This window comes from Myxocyprinus asiaticus, chromosome 34 (genome assembly GCF_019703515.2).
Source record: "Myxocyprinus asiaticus isolate MX2 ecotype Aquarium Trade chromosome 34, UBuf_Myxa_2, whole genome shotgun sequence".
NCBI classification, from domain to species: Eukaryota; Metazoa; Chordata; class Actinopteri; order Cypriniformes; family Catostomidae; genus Myxocyprinus; species Myxocyprinus asiaticus.
In genome coordinates, this window is record NC_059377.1 from 33,167,905 (window position 1) to 33,190,912 (window position 23,008).

Sequence of the window (23,008 nt, forward strand, 5' to 3'; positions counted from 1 at the left end):
GGGGTAGTAGGATATTTGGAGATATCTGGTATAAAACAAACCAAATATTCATGACTATAAAGATGTTAGGAAGAATGTTAGCCTCAGTCACCATTTACTTTCATTGCATCTTTTTCCATACAATGAAAGTGAGCACTAACTGAGCTTGTCCAAGATCAGTTTTTGCGTTCCACGGAAGATAGAAAGTCAAATGTGTTTGGAACAAAATGAGGGTGAGTTATTAACAACAGAATATTCATTTGTGGGTGAACTACCCCTTTAAGTATGTTATGGTAGCGTAATACAACAAAATCCAAAAGATGTCATCATTAATCATGTCTTCAAGTCTACTTTAATAATGAATACCTTAATCTATGTTTACAAGTGTCAGTAAATATGGAACTCTATGGTAGACACAGAACCCTCTTAAGATAGTTGCTGATAAGAAGTGAGACTCAACATTTAAAATATTTAGAGACCTTCATTTGAAAACTATACAGTGCAGGTCAATTGACATTATTGCCATGTAGTTAATATTTAAACTTTCATTGTAACAGAAAAAGGAGTGGTTTCTCAAGAATCTGAAAATACACTGTGGCTGTAATAGCATTTTTATGATACTATAAACATAACAATTCCTACATCATTATATTCTGTATAATAGTATAGTGTGCCATGAAACATTTATTGTCTCTAGGCTTTGTACAGTATTTTAAGCCCACTGAGGGTACACTTAACACTTACAAGAAAATTAAAGTAGTCACACAAGGTTGAGGTGCAAGTGAAGTCCCCTTTGAAACAGAAAATTGTGAGAAGGACCAGAGGCAAAGGATGGTTGGGATGTGAATTATTTTTGGCCATTTTTGTGATTAGTTCTGAATTTCTGAAAGGCTCTAGTTTGAAAGATGGTTGAAGGATTTGTGTATCCATTTTGCTTTATCTAGTAAGACTGCATAGTTCAAAGTTGATTGTTATCCAGTTATGAAAAATGAGAAGAGCATAATGAATTTCTTATGATCAATGACTGTGACAGTGTTGCCAAGGCATGTACTGTAATGTTTTGTTTATTGACATGCTCCCAAGCTCCTATTAATGAGAGTATAAATGGACCTTATTCTGCTCTGCAGATAGTCAACAGCTTCCCCTTTTTACCATGCTATCTTATTGTGTTAAAATTTTCAGTTTTAAAATACGGGGTGTGCAGGTGTGCAGATACCCTGGGGATCTTTACACGCACACACAAAAATTTATAAAAAATAACTTTAACAACTTATTTGAAGCATCACCATATTCTCTCTAAGATGTCTTAACAATCTCGACACTTTTAGATATTACTGTTCAAGTGCCAGTTTGGTACAAGAAACTAAAACATAATAGAAGATAATACAAAAAGAGATAAGTATTTAGCACTGCAAATAATTGAATGAAATTATAAAAAAATATATGTTTTTCTGCTATTAATGCTTTGCAGAATAAACTGTTATATAGATTCATACTGTCATGTCATACTGAAAAGAGAGAAAAAATTAGACAAACTGTATTTTAAACTAAATATATATAAAATGAAACAACATATTAAAGCCAGTCTTATATAACAATATTATTCCCCTCAGTGAAAAGCCCATTAGCAATATCATGCAGAGCAGGACAAATATAATTTTATGTACATAAATTAAGCAACTAAAGTGGACTGTGGTTGTGATAATTTGAATATTCCCTTGTCTTCATAGCAACAGTTCCTGCCTGATGCTAAAGCAGTAAGGGCCTGCTCTAGCTCATCCATCTGAAGTCCACAATATGCCCCTGAATCATAACGCCGACCATAACTAGTGGGGCTGTAGGATGAGGTAAAGCTCATGGAGAAACCTGAGCCAGTAGCATCAAAACTTCCCCTTCTAGAGCCTGATCTTGAACTAGGTCTGGATCCAGACCTAGATCCTGAAGTTGATCCAGAGCCACTGATGCTATATGGGCTGTAAAGACCTTTACTTGACTGGGAGGAAGCCTCTAGCAAACGCAGGCCAGATCCTTCCTCGATCATGCTTCTCTCCATGGCATCCTTGTATGATATTTTGAGTTTGGTTTTGGGGCAGGTGAGATATTTGGAATATCCACTAACATCCCTCAGTTTTTGTGCAGTGCGTGCATCTAGAGTGCCTTTCCTCACGGCATCATCCAGTGATACTCTTCCTGCAACTTCTGGTTCAATTAATCCACCTGTTAGGTACTGGACTTCAAGGAAACGTTGACCAGCTTCATAGTACAGCCAACCCTTTTTTAAGGCTTGAGCGGCAGACATTTTGGTTTTGGTTCTTGGATCCTCAAATCCCTGAAAAGCTTTCTGAGCCAAGTTGATACGCTCCACCATAATCTTGTCCACCAGCCCTTTGCTCATTGCATCTGCAACAGAGAACTTTTCTCCAGTATTGGGGTCAATAATTCCTCCTGTGCATGCTTGTGCTTCTAGCAGTCTTTGACCGGTGATGTTGTCAACTAGATTTCGATGCATAGCCTCTGTGACCGACACCTTTTCCAAAGTATCTGTATCTAAGATTCCAGCCACTGGTCCAGTTTCCTCTGTTGGGTCACTCCAGGTTGTAGCTGGTGTCTTGATGGAGGGAACGGGGCTCATTGGATAGGATGAGCTGGATCCAAAGGAAGATGAACGTGATCTGAAACCACTCATATTTCCAGAAAGCATGTCAGCAAATTCTGTGATGGAAAGAGTTCCAGCACGGTACTGGTCCAAAGATGATTGGTCTATGAGACCCTTAGAGATTGCATCATCAATGTCATATTGCCGCCCAGATCTTCTGTCAGTAATCATAGACTTAACAACACCATCTGACGACGAGGTGGTAATTTCCTCCCATTCACACTCTTGTTCTGCAAGCTCAATGTATGTTTGATGGTCAATAAGACCTTTGCGGTATGCCTCATAGACAGACATTTCTTTTCCTGTTTCTGGATCTACAATAACAACTCTGCGTTTGCGCACTGAAGACTTTGAGGATGTCTTTCTTTCCCGTTTCTTCTCTTTGAGCAGTAAAAGAGAAAGTCCAGTTTCAGGGTCTGTAATGCACCGCTCCATGAGCTGGAGGTAGGTCAAATTCTCCTCTGTGTTTGGATCGAAGAACCCCTTAGTGTCATCAGAGGGATCAGTAAGAATGCCATTCATCTCCTCATCGAATAGACCACGTTTGTAAGCCACTTCCACTGGTAGTCGGTGACTTTCCTCAGGATCAATGATTCCACCTGTGGCTATTTGAGCCTCAAGCAGACGGATGCCATGATCTTTCAGAATGAGACCTTTTTTCATAGCCTGGAAGAGGGAGATCACCTTGCCAGAGTATGGATCTTTGTAGCCAGTCACAGCCCGTTCAGCAGAGAGAAGCTTGTCTTTAAATTCTGGTCCCACAACTCCCATTTTTACTGCTTCGTTGACATTCATTTTCAGATTTTTTATTGGATCAATCACATACCCAGTAGCTGCTTGAGCCTCCAGAAGTTCAAATGCGGTGCCTGGTCTGATCATGTTCTTCTTCATGGCTTGGTAGACTGATAGTCTGTCTTTGGTTGCCTCTACAAACACACCTGCAATAGAGCTGATGCCTTCAAGATATTTCTTCAGGTCTTTACTGAGGTCTTCTACAAAGATTGTACCTTCCATCAGCGCCGTGTAGGTCTCCTGATCAATTATCTGAGAGAGCAACAACTCATCTGGGGTGATTTGCTTTCTGAGGCCCTTAAATAGAAGTCTCTTGTCTGCCAGAGACAATAGTCGTAAGCCACTTTCTTTATCCACTTTGCATCTTTTGAGAAGTAGTGCATAAGACAGCTTTTCATCTGTTGTTGGGTCTGTAAATTGCTTGACTTCTCCACTTGGATCAGATATCCTCTCACTGGTTTCTTTGTTAATGTATCCACGTTGCATGGCAACATCATTTGGGAGGCGGAAGTAGTATTCTGGATCCATGAGGCCACCTGTTGCTACCTGGGCCTCTAAAAGCTTCAAGGCATAATCTTCAGACACAAGGTCCTTTTTCATGGCTTGGAAGAGAGAAATTACCTTCCCACTGTATGGATCCTTGTAACCTGTGACTGCTCTCTCAGCAGACAAGAGTTTGTCATGAATCTCTGGGCCAACAAGACCCTTGCGGACAGCTTCGTCAACTGTTAATAATTGATCTTTAACAGGGTCAGTGATAAACCCTGTTGCTGCTTGTGCCTCCAACAGATCAATGCCAATGTCAGGCTTGATGAGACCTCTCTTCATGGCTTGGTAGATACTAATCTTAGCAAAGTTATCGGAGATTACTCCAGCAATGCTGCCCGTTCCAAAGAGGTACTGCTTCACACGTGGCATCTCCATGACCTCCCGGATGGTTTTCTTGCCTTGTTGAAGCAGGTTGTAAGTTTCAAGATCTATAATACGAGCTCTGTAAAGTTCCTCAATAGTAACCCGCCGTCTGATTACATCACACGACATGCTTTGCTCAGTCTTGATGATCTCTCTTTGTTCAATGATTTCAATTATAATTATGATCATTCTCTCTTTTGTGATTTTGCCTGAGCGGTACTGCTCAAGAAGCCTTTGTTTTTCCTCCTCTGGAATCAAATCTGACTTCATGACTTCCCATAATGTCACTTGTTTCCCAGCAAAACTTCCATGTGGTATGTCTACTTGACTGTTAGCTAAGTCAGTTTGTGCTTGTTCCTCTGTGTAAACGTAGGATTTTTCAGCTTGTTCTGGAGCCTCGGCTTTAGAGAGTGGTAGCAGGCAAATTCCAAAGTCTGGATCGGTCATGCATCTCTCTTTCAGTTGTTTGTATGTGACGCTCTCATCTTTGTTGGGGTCAGTGAAACTTTTGATGTCATCTGAGGGATCTTTAAAAGACTTAGCCAATTGCTTGCTGAAGTAGCCACGCTGAATGGCTATATCACTGGGAAGGCGATGGCTATTTACTGGATCAATAATTCCTCCAGTGGCCTCCTGAGCATCTAGAAGAGTTATGGCATGTTCTCTTAGAACAAGCTGTTTCTGCATTGCTTGGAGAAGAGAGATCTTACTACCAGTGTATGGATCTTTGTAACCAGTAACAGCTTTCTCTGCTGAAAGTAGTTTCTCATGTAGTTCTGGACCAACAATACCAGCCTTTACAGCACCATCCACTGTAAACTTCTCATTCCTGATGGGATCAATTATGTACCCAGTAGCTGCTTGGGCCTCCAGCAGGGACAGACCTGTGTTTCGAGTCAGTAGTTTCTGCTTTATTGCTTGGTAAATGCTGAGTTTTTCTTTCGTTTTTTCAACAAATACCCCAGCAATACAATCAGAACGCAAGTAGCGTTTTATGGAGTCAATTTCACTAACCTCTGCAGGTTTCTTTTTGCCTTGTTGGAGCTTATCATATGTATCCTTGTCAATGATTTTAGATTCAAACAAGGAAGTGGCGGTTACAGGTCCTCTGAAACCTTCAAAGCTATCTTGTCGCTTCCTTTCTCTTTCATCCACTATTGTTATCACAATCTTGATCAGTTTTTCAATAGTGACTTGTCCTGATCTATACTGTCGAAGAAATTCAATCCTTTGCTCCTCTGTAAAATATTCAGAGTTTATGATCTCCCAAATGGTGACTTTTCTTCCTTTAAACAGTCCACTGTGTAGCTCAATCGTAGAATGGCTCAGTGCCTCTTTAATTTGCATTTCAGATAGTGGTTCCTTATCTTTTGACTTGATTGCCTTTTCTGAGAGCAAAAGCAATGGGAGACCAGTCTGTTTATCAGTGAGGCATCTTTTTAGCAGTTCAGCATACATGACATTTTCTTGTGTGTTGGGGTCAATAAATACTGTACTGGAGTCAGATGGGAAGCTTAAACTTTTGTTTATCTCTTCATTTAGGTAACCACGTTTATATGCAACATCTGGAGTGATGCGGTAGCTTTTCTCTGGGTCAATAATTCCTCCAGTTGCAAGTTGGGCTTCCAACAGACGGATACCTTGGTCTTTCTTAATGAGATCTTTTTGCATGGCCTCAAATAGGGATACAGTTTTTCCAGTATATGGATCTTTGTAACCACAAACTGCTCTTTCGGCAGACAGCAATTTCTCATGGAGCTCTGGGCCAACAACACCACATTTGACTGCTTCATCAACTGTGAGCTTTTGGTTTTTCACAGGATCAATTATGAAGCCTGTTCCAGCTTGAGCCTCTAGAAGATTTAATGCAGGCTCTGTTGCGAGAAAGTCCTTCTTCATGGCTTCGTAAAAAGATATCCTTTCCTTAGTCGACTCAATGATCACCCCAGCAATACTGTTTGTCCCCTTTAGGGCTTTCTTGACAGGCTCAAGCTCGGACACCTCTTTAAGAGTAGCTTCGCCATTGTGCAATTTATTAAACAAATCTTTATTAATAACCTTTGCATCCAGAAGTTCAGATGCAGACACTGATGATCTCAAACCATCAAAGGCAGGTTCCTTCTTGTTCTCTTTGTCGTCCACAACAGTTATTACAATCCTAATAATTTTTTCAACTGTAATTTTGCCCATCTTGTATTGACGGATTAGATCCTTTCTCTGATCTTCAGTGAAGTACTCAGAGTTTATGACCTCCCAGATAGTGACAGTCTTTCCTTTAAATCTTCCAAATGGAACTGTTATGCTTGCTTTACTAAATACATCTTTGGTTTCCTCATCTGTGTAAGTTATTTCGATTTGTGCTGCTTTCCCTGTGATGGGTAGTAATGGAATGCCTGTCTCAGGATCTGGTTTGCATAGCTCCAGTAGCTCAGAGTATGTAAGGCTATCCTGAGTGTTGGGGTCAATGAATGCTTTTTTGTCAGCAGGAGGACTGGACAGAATTTTACTTAGGTCATCATCCAGTTGACCTTGTTTGCATGCTGTTTGGACTGGCACACGGTGGCTATTTACTGGATCGATTATTCCACCAGTTGCATATTGAGAATCGAGAAGTTTCAAGGCCTGGTCCTCTGCGATCAAACCTTTTTTCATAGCTTCAAACAGTGAGATTTTATCTCCAGTGAAAGGGTCAGTAAATCCTGTGGCAGCCCTTTCAGCAGATAGCAATTTAGTGTGTAACTCAGGTCCAATCAAGGCATCCTTCACAGCTTCATTGACAGAGAATCTCTGGTTCTTGAGGGGGTCAATTATGTAACCAGATGCAGCCTGAGCTTCGAGAAGCATTATAGCTGTACTTGGTGTGATCTTCTTGTCCTTCAAAGCTTGATAGATGCTAATTTTCTGATTGGGTTCAGCTATTACACCGCCTATGCAATCATTACCCTTTAGGCACATCTTGACTTTGTCATTCTTAGCAAGTTCTTGCACTGTTGTTTTGCCTTTCTTAAGTTTGTCAAATTCTTTTTTGCTGAGTATACCAATGTCATAAAGCCTGCTTGCCGGCACCTTCTCTCTAATTCCATCAAATGCCAGAGATAAATCTTTTTTCACACCATCTACTTCTGTAGAGCCATTTAGGACCTTGTTTGTTGTTTCTACCATGGTCATTTGAACTAACTCTTCTTCAGGGACACTGTCAGTTTGGATCTCAATTTCCTTGGTGTGGGATGGCTTCTGTGTACTCTGAAGCTGCTGGAGTTTTTCTCGTAAGTTCTTGTTTTCTTCTGCCAGAAGCTTCTCTTGTTCAATTCTTTTCTTTTCAAGCTCTTGCATCTCTTTTTGCTTGTTAAGCATCTCTTCCTCAGCATCCTTTTGCTTTTTGATAGCAGCATCCATGGCAGACTGGAGTTTTCTCCTCTCCTCCTCCATCTGCTTCCTTTGATGCTCCTGTTCATCTTTAAGCGCTTCAGCCTTTTTCACTTCATCTTCAAATTGCTTTTCCAGTTTCTTTTTCTCTGCCTCAATGGCCTTCTCCTTTTTCAGCAGTGTCTCTTTTTCTACTAAGAAAGTTTGCTGGAGGACTGTCTTTTCCTGCAGTAATTGTTCTTGTTGAACATTGGCCATCTGTGATGAAAAAATAATTATTATTTCATTTGACATGGAAATCACTGTGACACTGTAAGAATTAAATGAATACAATACACTTTATAAATATGAAAATTCTAACCTAATAACTGAAATAGTTTAAGTTTGATTTTGAATAATGAAATTTGAGAAAGTTTACAAAAATTATAGCACATTACATTATAGTGTCCAAGTTACATACATTACACATTAAAAACAATATTGATACAATTACCAGTGTGCAATTATAGACTATAGAAACATAATTACATCCTAAATACATGCATTAGTATTATTCAGTACTTAATAATACAGTAATTGCACTGTAACATGGACACTGTGTTGTAAAAGTTGACCAGAACATCTTTGTCCATAACAATTGCAGACTTTTTTTACTTTGCATGGCAATGTGCAATTTACATGAACAAAGGTTTGGAGGTTGTATAAAAATTGTTAAATGTTAATTAAGGGTTTTAAGGGAAAATTAGACTACAGTTCTACAACATCTAACACAATACCTCTTTTGATTGTTTTTGTAAGTCAGCTGCCTCTTTTTTCAATTTTTCCCTTTCCTTCTCAAGTTCTGCGATTGCTTCATGCAGATCATCAGCCTCTTTTTTGCTCTGCAACCTCTGCACTTCCAGTTTCTCAACAACAGTGTGTTTCTCTGAAGTTTGTTTTTCCGTGTTTTGCAGACGGGCTTTGATTTCATCAGCTTGTTTCTTGAATTTTTTGGCTTCCTCCTCGGCTTTTGACTGAGCATCACTAAGCTGTGTCACCTTGATCTTCAGTTTCTCAGCCTCTGTGGTAATCTCTAATTGTCGTTTGTGTTCAGCCTCTAAGGATTTCTGGAAAACTTCGGTCTCCTGCTCCAGACGCTGCTGCATCTCCTTTTTGGCCTCCAGCAGCTTTTGAGCCTCTAACTGTGCCTGATCTTTTTGTTTCTGGAGCTTTTCAGCTTCAGCCTTTAGTTTTGTTGCCTCCTGGATGGCCTGCTTTTTCTCTTCAAGCATCTTATCAGCCAGTTCCCTCTGTTTGGCAAGATCAGACTCTGCAATTTGCCGTAACCTTGCAGCTTCTTGAGCCTCTAAGCTAAGTCTTGCTGCCTCCTCCGCCAATTTTTTCATGTTCTCAGCCTCCTCCTTGAGGAGTTTCTTTGTACTGTCTTTATCTTTCTTTATAAGCTCTTGATTTTCCTTCTCAATTTTAAGTTTCAATTTCATTAACTCCTCCATCTGAATCTTGACTTTTGAGAGCTCATCCTCTACTTGACCTTTCTGCTTCATAGCAACACTGACCTCTTGTTTGAGTCGCTTGAGTTCATCATCAAGGATAGATTTCTGTTTGTCTGTTTCATCAAGTTGCAGTTTAACCTTTGTTAACTCTCCCTCAACCTGAGACTTCTGCTTCATGGTTTGTTCTGCAAGCTTTTTGTACTTAGCCATCTTAGCATCAGCCTCTTGTTTTTGTTTCAAAGCAGCAGCCTCTGCCTCGGCCCCTCTGGAAGCTTCTTTTTCAGCTTCTTTTCTCAATTTTTCTGCATCTTCCTGGGCCTTGGCCTGTTTGGCAGCTTCAGCCTCAGCTACCGTTTTCTGATGCTCTGCTTCCTCTGCTTTCTTCCGTAACAGGGCAGCTTCTTTTTCAGCTTTGTCTTTTGCATTTTCTGCATCTTGTACCAGTTTTTTTGCCTTATCAAACTCTTCCTTGAGTTTATCCTGTGCCATGCTATCTTTATTTTGTTGGAGAAGAACATCTTGGGCTTTCTGCTCAGCAGCAGAGCACTTCTGTGCAGCCTCTTTGGCTACAAGGATCTGTTTCTCTGCTTCCTTCTCAGCATTCTCTTTCTGCTTTTTGGCCTCTTCTGCTTTCTTTATGAGACGTTCCACCTCCTCTTGAGCAGCTTTGTGCTGTCTTGCTGCCTCTTCTTCTGCAGCTTGGATTTGTTTCACCTTCTCCTCTGCTGCTTTCCTTTTTTTCTCTTCCTCCAAAGCAAGTTTTCTGAATTCCTCAGCTTCTTCTTCTGCCTTTGCTTTGCTCTTCTGAGTCTCATCTGCGATGCTCTTCAGTTTGTTGAGCTCTATTTCGAGGTCTTGTTTGCCAGTTGAAGCCTTCTCAAAGTTGAGTTTGAGAATGTGGATCTCCTCTTCTACCACTTTCCTCTGCTTCAAGGTTTCTTCTACAATTTTCTTTTGCCTGTCTAGTTCAATGTCTGAGGACTTCTTCAACTGATCAATCTTTTCTTCAATTGCTTGCTTATGGTGTGCTGCTTGATCTTCAAGGACTTTTCTCTGGTAAGCCTCCTCTTCTGCTTGTCTCTTTAGATGCTCATTTTCAGCTTCCTTCTCTTTCAAAGCGATTTCAGCCTCAGTTTTTAGACGAATTGCTTCATTAATAGCTGCTAACTTTTCTTTGAGGATCTTTTCAGCCTCTGCTCTCTGGTGAGCTGCTTCTTCCTCTGCGACTTGCCTCTGTCTCTTTGCTTCTTCTGAAACTGATCTCAGTTTAGTGGCCTCTTCAGCAAGTTCCCTCATCTTGGCTGCCTCAGATTCAAGAAGTTGTTTGCTCTTTTCAGTGTTTGACACAGACTTTTTCTCAGCTTTGTATTTTAGCTGCAGAAGCTCTTCCATCTCCTTTCTAACTTTGACCAGTTCCTCCTCGAGTTCCTTCTTCTGTTTAACAGCAGCATTGACTTCATTTTTGAGGCGCTGGAGCTCATCATCCAAGACAGCTCTCTGTTGGTCAGCATGGTCAAAATCTGCTCTTAACCGAATAAGCTCTTGTTCTGCTGTAAGCTTTTGTTGAGCAGTTTGTTCAGCCTTTTTCCTTTGATTTTCAAGTTCCTTTTCTGCAGTCTCTTTCTGTTTAAGTGCAGCCACCTCAGCTTTTGCCCTCTTCTTTGCCTCCCGCTTGGCTTCCTCTTTTTGTTTTTCTGCCTCCTCCTGAGCTGCAGTTTTCTTATTGGCCTCCTCTTCTGCCTGGAGTCGGAGACGGAGTGCTTCATTGGCCTTCTGTCTCCATGTTTCTAGTTCCTTCTCAGCCTGCTCTCTTGCCTTATCTGCATCGGCTTGCTGCTTTTTTAGATGTTCTGCCTCCTCTTGCAGCTGAATGACCATTACTTGCTCATGTTTGAGTGACTCTTCCAGTTTTGCTGTCAAAGACAATTGTTTACTCTGAAGCTCGGTGGCTGCAGTCTTCTTAGCCACCTCCTCTACCACTTGAATGTGTCTCTGCTTTTCCAGCTCTGCTTGCTTCATGTGTCTCTCAGCTTCCTCAGCTTGCAGCTTAAATTTCTCCAGATCCTCAAGGGCCTTTTGTTTCTCTTTAGCAGCCATTTTCTCTGCCTCAGATTTCAGTTTAAGCTCATCTTCTGCATTGCGTTTTTTCTGAGTCTCTTCAGCAACTTGCTTCCGAAGCTTCTCTGCCTCTTCCTGGGCTGCCTTTCGCAGTTTGTCAGCCTCTGCTGCTTTGTCCCTGAGCTGCTGAAGCTCTGTTTCAGCAGTTGTTTTTTGTTTCGTTGTTGTCTCTAGCTGGAGTCTGATAATATGTATCTCTTCTTCAATTCTGGTGCGGCTTTGGAGGGCCTCCTCTACCTGTTTTGTTTTAGACTTGATTTCCTGCTCTGAAAGGCTTTTAAGCTCCTGCAGCTCTTTCTGGATATTGTACTTCTGTTTCTCGGCGTCAACAGCAACATCCTGTCGTTTGTCGACTTCATCTTTCATCTTCATCCTCAGCTCATTGGCCTCTTGTTCTGCTTTAGTAATAGCCTTTGCGTGAGATTCTGCTAACTGTCTCTGCTTGTCTAGCTCGGCCTGCATCTCGGCCAGTTTTTTCCTCTCTTCCTCCTTAAGTCTTTCAGCAGCTTTCTGTATTAGTGTAAGTAAATAGTAGGGGAAACAGAGACAAGGTTAAGCATTGAAGAGTTAGTTATTATATCTGTAGTAGATTACAGATACACACACATGTACAGAGCATTTAAAAGTAAGTACATGAACATAGTTTCAGAGATTTATGCTAAAACAATTATACTAAATAGTAAAACATCTTATTTAGCTATTGAAGACTCACGAAGGACGATATACAGTCATAATGTATGGCACACAAAATGAGACACAATCACTTCACAAAACAACACTACAGCTGGAATATTAAATGGCTTCATGCTAATGAGGAGTTAGCACTGGATATGAATTCATAACTATACAGAACTCTAACCTATCCTGTAATTTTAGATGCTGAAGAATTTTGTAAAAATTTGGGGATTTTTTCTTTTGTGTATTTTGGGACCATTATTATTGTGGATTGCAGCAAGGCAAAAGTACTTGCATAAGAACTGGTGTAAGGTTAAAGGGATAGTTAATCCAAAAATTAAAAATATGTTGTGCACATGTTGTTCCAAACCTGTACAATGGACTTCTTGGTCTGTGGAACACAAACACAGATGTTAGGCAGAATGACAGCCTCTGTCACCATTGACATTTATTGTACAGAAAAAATATACAGTGATGGTGAGAGAGGCTACCATTGGGCCTTTTTTGTGTTCCACAAAAGTGTTTCATATGGGTTAAATAAATGATGGCAGATTTGTCCATTTTGTGTGAAATATCCCTTTAAGGGCTTTTTAATGCATATGGTATTATTAAGCCTACAACACAATAGCTTAGTGATGCAGCAAAGGAAATATGAGAAATGAACTAATGCCAGACCACAACATCAATATAGAGAAGGTGCACAACGAAAAAAAAAAATGGTCCGATGAATGCCATGGTGTAAATAAGCTCAACTTATTATATAATATATATTAATACAATATAACATTTTATTTCATGTAAATCTTAATAATTGTTTAAATTAACATGAAAGCTCATCCTCTACTGAGCTTTCATTTCTGACTTTTAATATCTAAAAAAGAGGTATTGGGAAAGGATGAAAATATATGTTTTTGGAGTATTTACCTCTTTAGCGCCCAAACATGACAAATATTCATCATGATAAAGCACTGGCAAGCAGTTTAGAGAAGCAGAAAATAAAAGGTTAGAAATGAAAAGGGGAAAGGAAGAAAACAATTACAGGGAAAGGGGTGAGAGTCAGGCTGAAGCATACTCAAGAGTGGAAATCAACAACCAAAGCACAAAGTTATAATGGGAAAGAATGTTGCTTTCTGGTTACAGGAGCTAAAGACACTATCCATTCAGGAAATTAAACCAGAACAAGAATGCAGCATCATTTATAATGCAATAGTGTCTGTTGTTAGGGGTGCGTATGCACAAATATTTAACCTAAGAATATTTGAGTTTGCTTTAGGCTAGGTACCCTTTACCTATGCTAATGCTAACTGAGAGTTCACTATAAAGTTAGAGATATTAAAACTCTGGGTGGATTACTTGTGAATTGTAATCAGGTACTGATTACAAATTACATGACAAAAAATTCAATCAATAACGTAATCTTATATATTACATTTTTGGGGTAATCTAATCTGATTACTTTTGAATTACTTTCAACCTAATTCTATTTAATTTTATGTCACATGCGTTTGAGTAGGAAAATCTTTTTAACATGAAAGTATAAAGAGGAAGAAAATGTATCCTATTCTTTATTACTAACAAAAAGAGCTCCTTATGACATTTTTAAAAAAGTGCATTAAATATTACATGAATGAAATAAATATTAAATCTAACAGCAATGACAGTGCATTGCCAAAGTTTATAATTCCAAACACTGAGACATCAAGTTAATTTTAAGTGCATACAACAATAGCAGCATTATGCACTTTAATGACCATAAAATCAACATAAAAAGATCATAAAATGACTGAAAATTAATGACCATAAAATCAACAGCATCGACATTGCCTAGGTCAAAGTTTTCATTTAAAAACACTGAAAACTTCAGTTTGTGTACCCTGAGGGCAGGAAACTTAGAGATGGCATTCACTAGTTTTGAAGCAGTTAAGTTCAATGTGTGAGCTGCACACCATTGGTGAGGTAGTAAGAAATATATATATATATATTTTTAATCATATCTAGTTCATTCAATTAACCTGAAATCAACAGCAATGACATTGATAGGTCAAAGCCAACAGCTCAAAACTCTGACACACTTATTTTTAACCCTTACTACTTAGTAATAGTCAATCACCTATTCATTAGCTGAGGTGCTTATCTTAATGTTGTAACATAAAAGGAGCACATGCTCAAAATCTTCATCTGTGAGACTATTGCACTTCAGGGTAAGAATATGATGATATTGATATGAAAATTATCAATACATTATCAACAATTTACTGCCGTTGCCTTGTTAACATATAACCATGTTATCTATAAAAAAGTAACGGTAGTCTGATTACGAGTATTTCAAAATGTAATTTAATCCAATTACAAGTATTTGATAATTAAAATCTGATTATGTAATCCAGAGTACATGTAATCTGTTACTACCCAGCACTGCTCACCTCCATATAGTAGTAAACAGATTATGAGGGACATACATTGTGATAGAAATGGAATGTGCTGCACCACCAGCATTAGCATAATTTACTCACCATCATGTTATTCCAAACATGTATGACTTACTTTCTTTCATGGAACACAAAAGTATATGTTAGGCAGAATATTGACCTCAGTCACCATTCATTTTCACTGCATTGTTTTCCTCATACAATGAAACCAAATGGTAACTGAGGATAATATTCGGCCAAACATCTCCTTTTGAGTAAATGATGACATAATTTTAGGTGACCTAGGTAAGCACCTCTTTCACAATATGTAGCATTTTAATAAAATTTTAACTTTCACCTCGACTACATAATTTTTAAACAACATGCTTCAACTCTGCCTTCACCAATGAGTGGCTTTTTGATGACTTAAAATGAAATTGTAACTGTGTCTCATATGGTTTGCACATAGAAATAAACAGATATTTCATATGTCCATACATTAAACTACAAAGGCTCAAGTTAGTGAGTTAAAGCTAGTACTGGACTATTTTTTATTCTAGGTTTTGACACTTACCTCTTCAATTGCTAGGCGGCGCTGTGTCTCAGTGATGAATTTAATATACTGGCTTGACAGAGTCATCAGCTCACTGTAGCGTGTTCTTAGAGTCACATACTGGAAAACATTTTTACATTTACTTATTGCCATATCAAATGTGAGGCAAGGTAGAGTGATAATAGGCACAGAATAAGTTGTAAACATGAAAATGAATACATTTTTAGAAAAGGGACAAAGAGCGCAGGATTTTAGATATGCAAGCACTGGTAAAAAACAGGGCTCTGATGCATGAGGTACCTCTTGGATGATGTCATCAGATGCAGACTCCATTTTGGTTTTCTTCAGAGGGGAACCAGTAGGCTCCACTAAGGCTTTATATGTCATCAACTGGAGCTCATAATCCTAATAAGAAAATCAATTTAGAAAGATATTCATAAATCACTCAGATTTCTGAGTAAAACATGCTCAAGGCTGAATTCATACACACCTTTATTGCATCAATGTATGCTTTAGCATATTTCTGGCATTCATCAACTTTGTCTTTGTTCTTCTCAATCTCCTCAAGAAGTTTCTGTACAGTGGACATGAAAAAAATAAATTAATAAATTATTTTCTAACTGACCGACTGACAGACCGAACGACTGACTGACCGACTGACCGACCGACCGACAGATATTACCTTCTCCTGGGCCAGCTGATCTTGAAGGGCCTTGCTGTCGCCAATGGGAAAAGCATGGAACTTGTTCTGCCTCTGCTTGGCATCTGCTATCCAGCTAATAAGCCAGTCATAGCTCTGTCTGTAGGCCTGCATCTGTCTGCTCAGCAGGTCTAGTTCTCGCTGTCTCAGTTCAATCTGAGCAAATACAGCCTGCCAGCGGTCCCTCAGGTTGCACACCAGCTGTTTGTAGTGCTCCAGCTCTATATCATGTTCACTGTGCAGCTGAGACATCCGGTCGTTCACCGCCATAGCTCTTTGAAGCTCTTCCTCCAGGCGGTCAAAGATGGCTTGCTTGCCCTCTGCTGCTGAGCGTAATTTCTGGGATAGAGAGGGTGAGAACACATTTAAGATTTTTGTGAGGTCACATATGCTTTGCAAACAATTATTCAGTGCACATCTGAATTTGTTTGGGAAAGACGTTTCACCTGGAGCTGTGTTTGGTTGACTTCAACCTCTTTCTCATTAACAGGGACATTCTGCACATCTCGCAGCTGGTTCTCATACTTGTTGAGAATGTCCTCAGCTCCTTGTGTGCTGCGGATTACCATGTCAATGGTCTTCAGCCTTTGTGGACAAAAATGTTAAGATCATCATTGTTTTAATAAGGAAAGGAAGACCTTCTTGTTTTAAACACAGAAGAGATGACTTAGTGGAAACATGACAATTTTACTCCCTGGATATTTCAATCATCTATATATGTTTAAGTAAGAAAATGGACAGATTGAGACTTAGAACTGACTTGTCCAGGTACACAGATGATAGACTGTAGACATGCTCCATCTTTTTCTGGGTGATGTCTATATCTGAACGCAGGACTGGGACAGAACTAGACTGCTGAGAGGTGGCCAGCATTGCTTCACTCTTCTCCACCATCTTGTCCAGGTCTTTCTTTATACCATCCAACTCAGACTGCACTTTCTTTAGGATAGAGAGAGAATACACCATACATACGTGTTTAGCAGTGAAATAGTACATCAGAGCTGTGGAGTTTGATGAAAACACAGCCTATTTTTAGGCTTAAAAAAGTTACAGAAAGCATGCATAAGCTATCATTTGAGACTTAAGGTATTTTTTCACATCAGCAATATACTGTGCCATTTCCATATGTATTTCATGTATAAACCAATTGATATTTAACACAGTTTTTTTCTGCACACCTTCTGTTCAGTGGTCCTCTGTGCACAGGCTTTGAGAGGTTCCTTGTCGACCAGCTGTCTGAGACGGTTAACTGTGCTGGACTCACAGCCTTCCAGCCTCAGCCTCAGGTCTTTTATCTGTGTAATGTAACTCTTGTACACTGACTCATCCTGTTCCCCTGTAAAGTTAAAATACTTGGTGTTAAAACAGCTTAAGAATCAATCCGAAATAAGGTACATTTGAAAGAGAGAACACTACGTAAACGTAGTAAAAAAAAAAAAAAACACGTAGAAAGTAAAATCAGTAAAAAGTAAAAACACACGCTGGCACTGTACTAATCATGTTACCCTATTAATGTTATCTTAATGTAAAAATTGAGTTCATTTGCACACACTTATGTAAGTATGATGCATTTCAAACCGTCAACAAGTAAGTAAACCTGACAGAGTGCTGATGAGAAGGATTCATACAAACACGTGTTTTAATAGAATGAAATATTGAATTAAAACATGCTATAAAATGCATATATACACACTGTTCCATTAGCAGTCAACGTGGATGAAAGCAAAATGCATATTAAAGTATGACACTACAGAGCCCCTTAGAGGACAAGGTGGGATTTTTTTCTGAAATAGTTTTGCATGCCCTCACAATAGTTTTGCATTCCCTCTCAATAAATTTACCATGGTTTTACTTGAGTAACCATATTTTAACCAAGATATTTGTAGTGAAACCATAATACAGTGATAATACAGGAAAGCGAAAACCATGGTAAAAAAGATTATAATTTTGTGGTTTTTATGGTTTTACTATAAAAATATAATAGTTTAACTATGGTTTTACTATAGTAATATTGAAGACTAGAAACCATAACTGTTGTAGGCCAACCATGTTTTGTTTTTGTTTTTTTCTGTGGAAACCACGGTTTTAAAACAGTACACAGTACACTGTATCCATAGAGTAACCATGGTTTTATAATAGATTAACCATGGTGCATCTTGTGGTTACTATGTTTTTACCATAGTATTTGTAGTAAAACCAAATAACCATAAAATTATGATTTTTATGACCATAGTTTTCATTTTCCTGTATTATTACTGTGGTTTTATTATGTATATCAAGGTTAAAATATGGTTATTATTGTAAAATCATGGCAAAATTATTGCGAGGGAATGCAAAACTATTGCGAAGGCCCACAAAACTCATTTCGAGGGCACGGAAAACTTAATATGAGGGAATGTAAACTATTGAGAGGCCATGCAAAACTATTTAAGAAAAAAAATTGCCACCCTGTCCTCCAGTGTGCTCCGTATGATACAAACAACTACACAAAGTAATTTGCAGTTGATTAATCATCAAATCCACTTAGTGAACTTTACCCGCAGCATTGTCCTTTAGGCTGAGAACAGGTTCTGAAAAAAATATTTATTCAGTCATAATGGGAGCTGTGGGTGGATTTAGCTATCCAGGGTTTAACTGGATTTCAAACTGTGCTGTTATTAAAGCACTTGACACACAGAAGTGTAAAACTAAAGCAGAAGACTAACGCTTCTAAAATCTCTACAATTAATGGCCTAGCCATAATGCCTTTATTGTATTATATCAAGCATGTGGAAAAAAATCCCTGCTTTGCTCAGGGCAACACCTTAAAGGAGGGCTGTTCCGGAGCCAAGATGTCTTTGTCTGTGTGCAGTTTTATTCAGGCATTCAGAGAATTCAGATCCCTTTGATGAACAGTAAAAGTGATGCATGATTTCTCTGTCTGAACAAACACACTGACTTAACCTGACACCCACCTTGTTCAACAGAGCGTAGAAGGTTGTCATAGTGCTGAGTGGCTTTGCCGTAACTGTTTTCGGCTTGCAAGCGATCATCAGCACCGAAGAGATCAGAATCCTGACTGTCACGCACAAAGGCCTGGTAGTGCAGCTCCAAATTCTTCAGGGCCAGTCGATACTCTTCCACTCTCAGTGTCTTGAACTACACAAAATAAGGGAAAATAATAATGCCCAGTCACACACACACAAAAAAAACAACAACAAAAAAAAACACTGAAGGCTGAAGAAATATTAACGTAACATTGTTGGGTAGCCATTGCAGATTCTATCCTTTGTAAAGGTGAATGAAATGGGTGTAATGAAAATGTAGTGTAAGCTCAGTTAAATTGTAGGTTCAAACCCTGTGAGAAAAAATGCATCTATCACCAGCATTAATTTTTGTGCACATTTTGGCTTAAGTACTTTTATATATACTGTATATATTTGTATATAGTGTTTGTCTTTTGATGTAAATGTCAGTTAAACTGACAGTAACTAATTTCAAAAATAGTTTGATTATCATCATGATGTGTCTTTTTTGTCTAGTCTTCATTATCATTTATGAAAACAAAAACCAACTAACATTTTTGTCAGTAATTTTGTTTCATCACTGTGCCCTTAGCTTGCTCCCAGGGGAATGTCCCTGCAAATATGTGAAATATGCAGGCTTGGGGAGAAACGGAATACATGTAAAGGGATTATGTATTTAAAATACAAAACATTAGTAACTGTATCCCACTACAGTTATATTTAAATAGCTGGTAATCAGAATACAGTCACATTCAAAAAGCATTTTGATTACTGAAGAGATTACTTTGCATTTTATTGTCATTTGTTTAATTTAATATTTAGGCTATTCAGTTGGAAATCATTTATCCATATAAATGATGCGATCCGAGGAGCATTTGAACAGCGGTGAAACACTTTCTTAAGATGTGTTAAGACAAGTTAATACTGTTGTAAGTGAAAAGGTGGATATGATGTCATTGAGTAACTTTCCCTTGGGAGCTTAATAGAGGAGCTACATAATGTTTCTACAGCTTAACAAAAAACAGTTAGAAACGCTTTGACAGAAGAAACATAAATCAAAAACCAATAAATACACGATTACATGCCTTGTCAATGTTTTTAATGCTGTGATGGTATTTTCACAAGAAATGCTATTCAATGTAGCCTTTAACCTCATTTAGAAATCTACAAATAATATATTTTCTGCCTCATTCTGTAAACAGAATACACATACGATCAGAAAAGGATGTCATTGTGTACACTTTGTGGAGTTTTTAAATTTGGAGCAGCAAAAAATGTTAACCTTGTGTAACTTAGCATGTAAACATTTAGTTTTATGCTAAGCTAAAATGCTATTTCGTGTCTTTAAATGCATCAATTACCAGATGCGATTATATTTTACGTTGGAGCATAAGTTTTTTTTCTCCAGTAAGACCTTTGATATTAGGGAAAAGATGTACTGCAAAAATGTTATTCTTACTGAGAATTTAAATATTGCTTTCCTGTAAAAATATCTAAAAATCCTTAAAACAAGATAAATTTACTTGAGCAGCAAAACTTCGTAAGATATTTAGGCAATTTTTTTCAGAGAATGTTTTTTTATTTAAATATATAAGTGTATTTTCTTACTTCATTTACTTGTTTATAGTTAAAACAAGTGAAAAAAATTGCCAGTGCTGAAAAAGTAATCCAAAGTATTTAATTACATTACTGACTTTGAGTAATCTAACAGATTACGTTACAAATGACATTTTACAGCATGTATTCTGTAATCTGTAGCTGAATATTTTTTTTTAAAGTAACCTTCCCAACCCTGGAAATACATCATTAGCTAGTGCATATTCAGTATGCACAGACTTAAAAAGTGTATGTTATTTACCATGATGAAGTTCCAGGAGTTGATAAGCTGGATATCTCGCATGAGGTACTGCCAGGACAGCAGGCTCTTCATATCCACATGCAGCCTTTGCCACAGAACCATCAGCCTCTGCAGACTTGCATCCAAACTGAGGACCAAAACAGAATAAAATATAACAAAGATTCAAAGGGAAATCCTGATCAAAATTATTTGGTTTATATTGCAACATTTGCCTACATGAATCACAACAAACCACCTGTCTGTTCTCCCAGATCTCAAAGATAAAATGAATATGTGGAATTTGATTGTGCTGCCAACTGAAAGAACAGAGGTTAAATGAGGTTATGCTGTTTTGAGTTACCCAGAGCTCATGTCCATGGCCTCTTTATTGCTGGGAGGGATGTTGAAACAGATGGACGGTACTATGGCTTCATTCCCACTGGAGTTTCGCACTTTCCACTTGTACGGCTGGGAGTTGTTCACCAGGGCACACTCATCTCCTTTGTGCACTGTGATCTGGGCCCAAAGAATGAAGGAGTTATGGTCTTGTTAATAGAGTAAATACTGACTGGCAATTTATATAACTTGATTTTTGGTGATTAAAATGGATTACCTTTTGCACTGGTTAAATGCAGTGACTAAGAGCACGATCAAGACAATGGGTGAGGCTGATTACTTAATGAACTATTTTTTTTTTCCATTGAAAGCTTGATAACTATGGTTTCATGGTAAAAAGAGGATAATACCATGATACTTTGATATATACTATGGTTCTGAGTGATTTGCATGTACCATGGTATTTCAAGGTACTTCACAGAATGCCACTGTATACATGCCCCAAAACAACGGTATTGCCATGCAGTGTATTGGTACTTTTTTGTTAGGAGTTATTCTTTTGAATTAATTTTATTACCCATAGACAAGAGGAAACAAGGGACAGGCTCTCATTTTCTTACCTCCATTTGTTTGAAGTCACAGACAGCTTGAACAGGTAATTTGCCCTTGACGGGGTTAGCCGGGTTCCTTGGTTTAAGCTGGATGATGGTCTTGGCTCTCCTGTTAAGGCCCTCAAGGTGTGTCTTAAACTCATTCAGCTGATCTTTTTCCTCCTGCAGGCCAAAGGAATAGTGTCACATGTAGAAAATACATTGATCGATTCTTAAAGGAATAGTTCACCCAAAAGGGATAATTCTCTCATAATTTACTCACCCTAATGCCATCCCATATGTGCATGACTTTCTATCTTCTGCAGAACACAAATTAAGATTTTTAGAAGAATATCTCAGCTTTTAGGTCCATACAATACAAGTGAATGGTGACCAAAACTTTGAATCTCCAAAAAGCACATACAAGAAGCATAAAAGTTATCCATAAGACTCCAGTTGTTTAATCCATGTCTTCAGAAGTGATCCAAATGGTTTTGGGTTGATCTTATTGGATCACTTCAGAAGACATTGATTAAACCACTGGAGTCATATGGACTACTTTTATGCTCTCTTTATGTGCTTTTTTGGAGCTTCAAAGTTTTGGTCACCATTCACTTGCATTGTATGGAGCTACAGTACAGAGTTGATATATTCTTCTAAAAACTTTGTTTGCGTGCTGCAAAAGAAAGTCGTACACATCTGGCATGGCACGAGGGTGAGTAAATTATGAGCTAATTAACAATTTTTGGGTGAACTATTCCTTTAATTCTAAAAGCTTTGCATAATGAAAACAGACAAAACTGTCATTATGAAAACTGAATGTCCATGATACCATTTTTTTTATTTCCATATAAAACATAAGTGTTTATTGGGTTGTAAAATCAAACTCATTTAAGACTCACCACTGCATCCTGTAGCAGATCTTCTAGCCTTGTGACTGTGATGGAGCGATCACACACATATTTCTTCTTCATCATGTCTTCCATCTTCTTCATCCTCTCTTCAGCATCTTTAACATCTGAGAAGAACTGTAGAGCACAAGACATGGTTAGATAAAAACAGTTCAGTTAAATTAGATAATTTGGACAAACCCAACATCTACATGCATAAAGCTGTGTTGATGTCTGTACCTGGAAGTAAGCAGTGTTTTCTTTGAGATGAGTCTCAATGCAACAACAAAGTTGAAGGATCCAACTCCACTGTGTCTGAAGAGCTGCTGAGAAAGCCTATAGAGGAACAGTTTGCAAACAGCTTGAGTTACAACCATTAAAACCCAGAATTTTCTGTTGAAATATATATGTTGACACATATTCCTCACGCCACTTTGTAGCTCTATAATACTATGACTTTAACACAGAACAGAACCTCTGTACGTGTAGTACAGAAAATAAATAACTAAATTAATAAATGTAAATGTTTTGTACCTCCACAGTCTTCCTGGCAGGATGGCCCTCTTTCAGCAGTTTGTCTCCAGTTGCTTTGACATTGTTCACCCTCTTCTCTCTCTGTTCAAGTTCTCGCATTAAACCCTAAAATACAGAACCATTGTCACCATTACATACTGAGTCCTGTATTGAGCCTTTATTGA

General features: G+C 38.4%; 1 protein-coding gene across 1 annotated transcript in view; it reads right to left on the reverse strand.

Moving 5' to 3' along the window:
- Positions 1-23,008, reverse strand: part of LOC127424978 (uncharacterized) — a 187,662-nt gene that overhangs the window by 41,901 nt on the left and 122,753 nt on the right. The window contains 16 exon segments of the mRNA XM_051670551.1: positions 1,661-7,963; positions 8,482-11,826; positions 14,974-15,072; positions 15,253-15,357; positions 15,443-15,526; positions 15,635-15,991; positions 16,099-16,237; positions 16,413-16,591; positions 16,831-16,988; positions 18,607-18,790; positions 20,516-20,642; positions 20,856-21,010; positions 21,451-21,603; positions 22,323-22,448; positions 22,551-22,646; positions 22,845-22,949. Coding sequence (XP_051526511.1) covers positions 1,661-7,963; positions 8,482-11,826; positions 14,974-15,072; positions 15,253-15,357; positions 15,443-15,526; positions 15,635-15,991; positions 16,099-16,237; positions 16,413-16,591; positions 16,831-16,988; positions 18,607-18,790; positions 20,516-20,642; positions 20,856-21,010; positions 21,451-21,603; positions 22,323-22,448; positions 22,551-22,646; positions 22,845-22,949 — 11,715 coding nt within the window.